Source organism: Apodemus sylvaticus, chromosome 15, assembly GCF_947179515.1.
Source record: "Apodemus sylvaticus chromosome 15, mApoSyl1.1, whole genome shotgun sequence".
NCBI lineage: Eukaryota > Metazoa > Chordata > Mammalia > Rodentia > Muridae > Apodemus > Apodemus sylvaticus.
The window spans coordinates 75,020,736-75,031,116 of record NC_067486.1 but is presented as its reverse complement, the minus strand read 5'-3'; the positions used below and the strand labels follow the sequence as shown (position 1 = coordinate 75,031,116).

Here is a 10,381-nt window from a genome sequence, read left to right as displayed (position 1 = left end):
CACATTTTGAAGCAGAATTTCTTACAGGAAAATGTCAGATTTCTCTTCAGCTTGTCTGGCAACTTTGACATTTTCTGATGTCACTAGTTTGCAGGTGTCTATGACTGTGGCATGAATGGAGAAATGTACTTACCGTGTCAGTGACACTTGGGCACAGAGCTCTAGTTCCCTCATGGACTCTATTCTAATTTAGCGTCTGAATCATATTTCATTCAATTTCTAAATCCACAGAAGCAGGATTGGTTTACAGCCTACATTCAGAAAGGAAACAAATTCATCATCACGGAGACTTTGCCTGATAATATATTAATTCTTGACTCTATAAAGAATGTCAGATTTCATAGTAAGGTAGGTCAAAGGAGACTAAAGACAGCTAAAAGTAAGAGAATGAGACAGAGTGACAGAGTATGAAATAAACTTAATTTTTCCCTGTTGACAGGCAATCTGAAATAATTCTAAATAATAAAACAATTGGGAAACATTGTAAAAGAAAGTATTAATTCCTAGTTTAATATCACATTAAAAATCCTATTACTTATATCTGTATGGTTTAAAAATAAAACAAAACTACAGGCTATTTTCTTTTATTTGGGACAGAAACTATTTCAAAATACATAGACATTCTCTCTCTCTCTCTCTCTCTCTCTCTCTCTCTCTCTCTCTCTCTCTCTCTCTCTCTCTCTCTCTCTCTCTCTCTCTCTCTCTCTCTCTCATCGAAATGAATAGTGAGTTCTAGGTTAAATATAATCAAGGAATTTCCCTGTCTTTGCTATTTGAGATTGTGACCACAACAGGCGGTTGGCTGAAAGGGAGGCTGAAGGGGGGTAGGGGCGGGCGGGAAGAAGCCGGGGTCAAAAAAAGTCTTCTAAGCGTATCTGAGAAACATTCTAGCCACAGCAGCGCTGACAGGAGCTCTCAAATCAAATCAGAACACAGACACAGGAGACGTTATTTAGTTGGAGCAAGGGGGACATTTATTAGCTCGGTGACAAGTCCTGGCTCCCGTGATTAACCTCTGATGCCATTCATGCCACCACCCAATCACGAGCAAGATCAGAAGTTCAGAGATGTCTACAAATTGCCAACAAGTGTGGCCACTCTACGTCACGGGCTCTAAAACTGTGGCAGAGAGGAAGAACAGCTTTACAGAGGATGCCCAGCTGGTAAGAATCGACTGTTTATGATGCTCTGGTCACTTGAAGACTCTCATTGGCTGGAAGGAAGAAACGGCCCGCCTCTTTGCAAATCTGTGCAAAGGGGGGGAAGTGTCTAAACTTCTATGTCTGATGGCATTTGACCCTATTGCTTTCAGCCTCCTGGCTATATACCTAGATATTCTCAGGTGTATATGTATATTTTATAGAATTGCTCCCCATCTGTTGGTATCAAAGAGAATTGAAGGAAATGAATTTTGAAACCTCACGGTGTGCCACCCTACAGTACTGCCCCGACCCTTACATCCAGCGGTGAGTTTAAATCTGACCTGAAATCTGTCAAAACTGAACTGGTATGCCTGTGTATTGAGTGTTTCTGCTGTGTACTAAATTAACCCTTCTTGTTTAGTGAGCATAATGATACTACTTTGGACTTTTTATGCACTTAAAGTGGTCTGTAGACATCTTTTCTACAGTTATCTTATACTTTATTTGTTAAGTTACTAAGTGACAAAGTTTGAAGACATCCATTTATAAAAATTGTGACACTATAGAACTCAATGGGAGAGAGAGAGAGAGAGAGAGAGAGAGAGAGAGAGAGAGAGAGAGAGAGAGAGAGAGAGAGAGAGAGAGAGATGAGGGAAAGGGGCCTGGGAGCTGTTGGAAGTTAGAGGAGAGGTATGAAATTATCAGAGACTTAATTAAAACATTACTTAAAAATTGTCACACCATTTTAAGATGTTAAAAAATATTAAAGTGTTTCAGTTGCCATGCTCAGTCCCCACCCACCCAAGTAAAAGAAATTTCATTGGGCAGGGATATAGTAATCTATTGGGCAATTTTTAAGTCAAAATAAACTCTGGAAATTTTGATTTATGTCTGAAAACTAGATAGCCATTGTTATGTGAAACAGATTGTGGCTTGTCATTTTTGCTCTAAAGAGTATTTTCTTTTTGATTTGTTTCAAAACAAACATCATCTTTTGACAAATATGACTTCTAAAACCTGTGATGAAACTGAATTTTGTTTGTTTGTAGAAAAATATTTACCTTGCACTGAGAAGGAATATTAGCAAGAGTTCACAATACTGTGCCTCTCTCGGGGGAAGAGACTGTTTCAAATTAGAATTTGCTATTTTTAAACTGGTAAATGAAATCTAAAGAGCATTCCCCGTGTAAAGTTATGGGAGACATTCACACCATACAAAGCACTGTGATGTTGTTAATTTAACAGCGTGGGATTTGAAGTTGGAATTTGGTACTTTGTAAGACTTATGATAGAGGTCCAGAGTGTTGAGAATGGAACGGTTAGAAAGGGGTTAAGGTGACGCTTGCCACCTGTGCCTGCTGGAGGCTCACACTACAATCTGAGTCCTAGCGCTGGGCAGGACTAGGTTACCATAGCATTGCCTTGGATTGTGAAAGGCTATTTATTTTCATCAGTATAATTTACTCTCTGGTCAGGCTGACTCCTTCACTTCCTGTGAGATTTCTGGTGGGAAAACAGAAGAGGGAATATACATGAAGTAGGGAATACAGAGAGAGAAGACAGATTACAAACTTAAAGGAGAGAGAGAGAGAGAGAGAGAGAGAGAGAGAGAGAGAGAGAGAGAGAGAGATCATTAAAATCTCCCAGGTTGAAATGTGAAAGGTGGATGGTCTCTTGACTCATCCCTTGTTTTCTCTACAAGCAGCAGTCTTAGGAAAAACAAATGGACCCAGAAACTATCTTCTCGAATGACCTAATCATATATGACCTAATAATGTAGCTGGAGCTGCAGACAGGAAGGACAGCAAAGCAGGACACCCAGTTATTGAGATCTTAAAGCAGGACACCCAGTTATTGAGATCTTAAAGATCTTCCTGCAATCAGGAAAATCACTCATTCCACTCACCAGCTTCTGGATTCAACATTTCTAAGAACACAGTTGTTACTCAGCGGCAGCCTTTACCAGGTTCCCTCCCGGGCCTTTCCTGAAGACTATGTCGGATTCTCAGCAGCTTTACAGATTTCTAGCTTCTGGCCTAGCAAGCCCCTTCCCTCCTATACACAGCTTTCTGCAGGCATTTCTGGTGGTGGACAGGACACACACACACACACACACACACACATGCACAAATATATATACAAAAAAAAATGCTTTTTATGTAGTCCTGGTGACCTTTTAGTTCTCAACATACTGAGAGATCCAAAACAATCAACATCTTTCTAACCATTTTAAATTTTAGAGTGCCTTTATTTCAGAAGCCTTCCCAAATTGGGGGAAGGCACATGATTATGTACAGAGCTGTGAGACCAGTTTAACAAGGTCTTGGAAGATTGATAAAAAATACTTTCTTTAGTCTAAAATGTCTCATCATTTATAATAAAAACAACATGCAAAGACGGAAATAGCGATACTAAGCCTCCTTTTGTAAGGTGCATGGATACAAATGTTCAAATGCAGGTGTGGTTGCTCATGCTTAAAGTCCTACCTATTGAGGCTGAGGCAGGAGGATTTCAAAATCTGGGCCAGTTCGAGAGATCCTGTCTGAAAAGGAAAACAATCCATTGTGTTCATTATTGACATCTGATTAACTCTACAATACTTACATATCTGATATTCAATGATTTATTTTCATTTTAACTTTTACATAGATTAGTTTCCAACAGGTTACTAGTATTTCTTCTTAGTGAATAAATAAGGAAGTGAAATATTACTGGGGAGAGAGGAATTGGGAGAGGAGAAAACATAATCAAAATATATTGCATGAATATGTTTCTTCAATAAAAGAAGAAAACTGTATCAGGCCAGGAACCCAGCACTGCTCTCTTTGCTGTCCAATGGGTGAATACTGTGAGTTGATTTTTCTAAGCAGACAACGCTGGTAGTTCTCAGTTTACAAAATCTATTTTAAGAAAGACCAAATTTAATCATTCCATAATCATAGTCATCTTCATACTTACACTTGTCTTCCTGACCTTGTCTTTGAGAGAAGCTCAAAGAAGACTTTAGTTGTTATTGTTGTCTTATGGATATTTTTAGCTCCATGCTATGGTAATTCATGAATTTCTTTTTTATATAGAATGGAGTCAATAACATGCTTTTATGGCTAACTGATGAATACTAATGCCAGTCAAAAAAGAAATGTTTAAATATACATTTTAAAGTACTATAATCTACTAAATATTTTACTCTTTTTTTTCTTTCCACCAGAACATATTAACTTATTATAGATTTGGTTATGTTCTGAATCAATAGTAATTTACCTTGGTCTTTGCAAAAACTCTTCTGAAAAAAAGAAAAGTATTTATGTCCATGGAGCTTATCATATTTGCATTTGGCAATATTGGCAATTACAAAAACAAAAACAAACAAAAACAAAAAAACAAGAAAAGATGGATAGAAGTTGTAACGTCTGTCATTTCCTTTGCGACCCAATTCCAAAAATGATGTTAGAGCAAGAATAATGGTGCAAAATCAGCAAATAAGTCAATGAGTTAATTTCCTAATAAACAAAACATATGCACAGTAAGTCTATTTGCTATTTTTAGCCAGATGAATACTCAAAACAAATGTAAAAGCCAATATCTAGACTCAAAGTTGCTGCTTGTGATGTAAATTGTGTCCTTTACATTACTTTCTCTTAGAATTAGCATCTGCTTTGTTAAACACTTTGAATCCACTCTGTGATGCATTCGATTCTTTTGAAATATCTTTTCAAATTATAAGCCTGTGAATTTTTTAAATAAATAAATAATAAAGATTACATTTGGAAATATTATGATAATTGAAGTAAAAAAAGTAGAGATCATTACAATGTGATCCATTTATGCAATATTTATATTCTTTCAGCCTCTATTCAAAGACTGATGCTAAAACAGAGGGGTATTTCTCATATAAATTAGTTTTTGTTTGTTTGTCTTTGCTTAAAGGCCACCTTGACTCACTCTGATTTATAAGTATAGCCTAAGTGGAAGGGTGGTGACAGAGCTGGTACAGAGGAAGACCATTTTTTGTGTGAGAAAACTCACATACAGGCAGAAGTGTGTCTCGCACAGGCATGGCTGTTTGGCCGCTCCCTGCACTGGCACCCGTCTTACTCTGTGACCAGGGAAGCTGGCTTCCAAGGATGGCACTGATAGTTCCTCCATCCTCTGCATTTGTATTTGTGTCTAACAATGAGAACTCCAGGAGAGTCAGCATACAGAGCAACTTGGGTGATGCTTTCTCTGGTGGACTTCTTGTTGAGGTTCCTACTAGAGCATACAGGCCTTCTAAGAAGAGTTTCCCACAGGCTCATGTTTTGAAGCAACTGCTGTCGTCTTTTTCGTTAATGTTACATGTAATGAGCAGTTGTAGTCACTGCTAATTCCAGGGAGTCACAACAGAGCCATTACTTCTAATTACAGTTAGATTTAAAAACAAAGGTTTAAAAGGCTTTGTGTATTCTTAGGAAGATTGTCTACATAAATAATACATAATATAATTTCTAGTGTTGGATGACAAATATATTTGTATCTTTTGATGGGGAAGATAGACTTGGACTTCTCTAAGAATTTGGTTTATCTTGCTGATAGTCTATAAGAATTTCATGAATTCATTGTTTCTAATGGCTGAATAGTACTCCATTGTGTATATATACCACATTTTTTGCATCCACTCTCCTGGTGAGGGATACCTGGGTTCTTTCCAGCTTCTGGATATTATAAATAGGGCTGCTATGAACATAGTGGAGCACGTATCCTTATTACATGCTGGGGAATCTTCTGGGTATATGCCCGGGAGTGGTATCCATGTTGCAGTTTGCTTATATTGTCCAAATTCAGTTCTTATATAAAGTGAGACCTAAGACAGGAACAAATAGATACACTTCAGTTGAAGGAATATCAACTTATTATTTATCTATATGGCCTAATATATACATCAAGTGCAGTCATGAAGAAGTACTTCAGGTTCTTACGACAATGCTATTATAATTCTTGGTGTTGCTTCTAGGTTTCTGGTACATCTGAATTTTCTGGGGACAGGGAAATTTATCAACAAAGTGTGTGTATACTATGTGTGAAAGGTCTGATTTATAGCTCCACCTTTAATTATATGACTGTCATGAATTTCTTAAACTGTCTGTATTACAACTCCTGGGAGTTGAGACTGGAACCTTCAATCTACAGTTCCCAAGGACTCTAAACTAATCATAAACCAGTTCAACTCTAAAATGCACCTGCCCCTCCTTCCTGCACCTCCTGCCTACATGTTTCACTTCTGCTAGTTTGTGTCTAGTGAGCTAGACTGCTCCTGTCCCAGACACATGTGCCCTCACATGGACACAATTCAATGTATAGTAACAGACAAGGACATTATACTTTGCATGTCATTTTCCTCCTTATCAGTATCAATTAAGAACAAGAATCATTACAGGTCTTAACAGTGACCTCATCTCTCTGAACATTTATACTTTAGAATTAAGTACTATGGACCTTAGAGGGGCTGACTTGTCTATCCCCACAAAACACTAGGAAAGTCAAGAAGAAAAACGTAAAAAGCTCTTATTCAAATTCAAAGCACCAGATCAAAATCATATCTACTAATAACAAGGTCATATTATTAGATTTATATAAGATCTTACAGTTGACTGGTCTCTCAGTGTATCTGATCCACTTGGGAGGTGGCAGGATGATGGCCTTCATAAGAAGCTGCACCTAATCTATGAGTAGACTATATTATATGTACAAAGGGAATAAGGCAGCTACTAATTAGGGATTCCAATTAGCCAAATTTGAAAGATAGACTAATTTGAATTACCTATGTGCATACAGTTGATCATAAGAGTTTTTAAAGGTAGAAGAGTCAAAGTGATATAATATGAAATTGATAAGGAGGAAAATGACACGCAAAGTATAACATAGCACATTGATGGTTTTGAAAGTGGAAGAGAATCATGAGGTAAGAGAGACAGGCAGCTTCTGAAGGCTGGAAAAATAACAAAACAAATTCTCTCCCAGTGGGAACTGAGCCTTGCCAACACCTTGGATTTCAGCCAATGTGTAAGACTTCTGACCCACTAACTATATCATATAAAATTTGTGTTGCTTTTCATTTCTAAGTTTGTTATAACTTGTTATAACAGCTATAAGAAATGAATCTACCAACTACTGGATATTTATCCTCAAAACATAGATAAAGAAACTATGTGCTGCTTTAGTTTATTTGACTAATACAGTCTCTATATCAGTGGCTTTTGCTGCAGTGTCAGAAAGGCAGAAAATAAATAAATGAGATGCATTGGCCAGATTTCAGGGTACTATTAGTAGGATGTCCTGTGTGGGAACAATACAAGAATAACAACACAGTTGAATGGCCATCAAAGGGCAGAATGGGAAGCGGCCATCTTTAAGAAGGACCAAATTTGAGTAGTGATTTTTGTTAACAATGTTTGTTAATTGTTTTATGTGAGGCCAGACTTGACTTTTTAACAGTACCACTAATACACTTAGGTCGAAATGTAGATTCAGGAAACACAAGGATGTATATGTTTCCTTCTGATTTTCCCAAGTATGGAAAGAAACGTCCCATCTGTGATGCTCTGATGCTTAGTTTTGGCTGGAGTCTTGAAATTGTTTACTATGCCAAAATGATTTGAGTTGAAAAGTTATCAAGTCACACTTGAAGAAACAGCTCTACCCCTTCCTGTGCTCTGAGGTTCCTCACTCATTTGAGATTTGAGATAGAGAAATTGAGCATGCATTAAAGGAATGTGAAATCGGCATTTTTATCAAGTACTTCAGATGCCTCTCTTGTTTGCACAGCACTAGCTAAGGGGAAGAACCAACTCCCCCTAAGAAGCATATAGCCTGGGATAAATCTTCCCAGAGCCAAACTTCATGGTCTCACTTTATTTGAAAAGTAAAAATGCGGTGTGAGATTAAAGTGGCAATTGCAATCTGTGATGCAGGACAAGAAAGCAACATTTCTGATTAGCTGTTTTGAAGCTCAAATTTGTCTCGACAGGGCTTCCAGTTCCTTTAAAGAGTTCACAAGGACTAGTCCTCCAGCAACAGTGATGGATGGATAAAGCACTGTAATTATGATCAAAGGCCACCAGCTCCTGCCTGGGTAATTACGCATTTCCCCGGCTTCTGAAAGTCACTTTGTTCCATTCAAAAGAAGATGAGAAACGGACACAAGTGATGTGTGCTTATTGGTTAGTCAAGGTTTTGGAAATGACAGTTATTAAATTTTATTTTACCTTAAGCCATAAGAATGAGGGGAATGATTTAGATGGGAAAAATAATTATGACTTAATTCTAATGTTTATTGGTATTATTTACCTTCTCTGTTCTCTCTTATCTCTCTTCCCAATTATAAATTTGACTTTCTGGAAATGCTATTGAAGCTAGTAAGGCGGAGAAACAAGAATCTGAGGACTCACATTTTCCTGCCACTTTCAAATCTCCATTAACTTTTGTTATTTTTGTTTCCAATGAGCAAACGTAATTTGCTGGGTTCAACAGCAGATTCCCATTCTCAAATTCCATTAACTCGTGCCATCTCTTATAATTGAAGGCAAAATTAGTGGCATAAAAATAGTAAGTCTGAGAAAGCCTTTTGAGTCAAGAAACAGGGAAGAGAAACAAGGGTAATAATTTAATCAGCCACTACTTACCCAGAGGAGATTTTTAAACATTAGCTTTTTATTAGATGTTTAATAGTATGGGGTGCAATAAATGATAGAACAATACAAATTTACCATGAAGGAACCATATAATATAGACATTAGTTTTTAATATTATATAGTATGCTGCACTTCCAGGTTGTTGATTGCTTATAATTAGCCTGAAGATTCATCAATGTGGTCAAGTTTTGGACCATCTCTTAAAATAGCAAATGTATTTTAAAACAAACATTGGATTTTCTTTCTTCCCATCTTATACTGGTTCACAGATATTTATGTTTTCCTGACCAAACTGAATGGTGTCATTTACTTCTTAATTATAAGTTAGTGTATAGTAATAAGTTTTCAGAGAAAACTTTCTGCTTTCTTCCAGTGTTTCTAGGACATTGTACTCATCTCTTAATATGAAAACAATAAGAGGCATGGTTCTCTTTATAACTTGTTTTTCTTTAGACAATGAATAAAATGCATTATTTGATAGGATTTCTTTTTTTCTAAATAAATAGTTAGCAATCACAAGACAGCTAATTAAATATGAACAATGAACTAACATTTTGACTGAAAAACCTAATTGGATGAATCTTTGTGGTTGTGTGTGCTTTTCTTTTGTATCCTGGAGAGGCTACTGTGAGTTCTGTTGTGATTTCTCATTACCTGGGGATATGAATGAATGACTTGCTGTCAGTTGGTACAGACATGCACAGACTGACACTAGCCAGGCTCAGACAGTCAGAGTGAAGACTTCCTGTGATTGCTTCTCTGTTGTTGAATGTATTACTGGTCCTCCTACTATTGGGTAGATGAGCTCTCACGTAGGTCTTATGTAAATACACATATATTTTACTCTTCAAAAGAGTAGACTAAAACCTTTGCTATTTGCCTTTGTTTCTCCTTTATGACCTTTGTTTAAGCTAATTTTTTTAAAGCTTGGTGATACAAGCATATTTTAAATAACTTTAAATATCAGAATAATTTTTAATCACTTCAAGCTCTAATTTGCAAATAAAAAATGAATCCATTTCTTAAGCTAAAGAAAGAAATTCTAAGAACATATTAAACCTAAAAATGTAAATATGAAACTAAGAAAATGATATGCTCTTTGGATTTTATGGAAAGTTTTTCTTAGATTTTTTGTTTTGCTTTGTTTTTTTATTAAACTAATAAAATTTATTTTAAGATATACTATTTGGTATTGACATTTTTAAGCCAAGAAAAAAATTTATGATAGTTAAATGAATCTTAAACATACATGATATTTCTGACTCTAATATAATATGCACTCAACCAGTTTTTAAAATCTATTTGTAACATTAAACATAATAGAAGTAGAAAAAAATATCTTATGAAGTCCTCGGTAAAAGGAAATTGTGGCAAGTTCCTGATTAGACAGAAACCGTTCCATCTCCAAGGGAGAATATGCAGCATAACTGTGGCTTCATAGAATGAATTGGGTAGTGTTCCTTCTATTTCTATTTTGTGGAATAGTTTGAAGAGTATTGGTATTAGGTCTTCTTTGAAGGTCTGATAGAATTCTACATTACGCTCCTGTGCTTTTTTTTTTTTTTTTTTTGG

General features: G+C 36.3%; 1 protein-coding gene across 5 annotated transcripts in view; it reads left to right on the top strand.

Moving 5' to 3' along the window:
• Nucleotides 1-1,404: 1,404 nt before the first annotated feature.
• Tp63 (tumor protein p63) overlaps nt 1,405-10,381 on the top strand; it is a 208,975-nt gene continuing 199,998 nt past the window's right edge. For all 5 annotated transcript variants that reach the window (XM_052158312.1, XM_052158311.1, XM_052158313.1 and 2 more), the window contains exon 1: nt 1,405-1,466. In XM_052158312.1, the coding sequence (XP_052014272.1) occupies nt 1,405-1,466 (62 nt within the window). The remainder of the gene's footprint in view (nt 1,467-10,381) is intronic.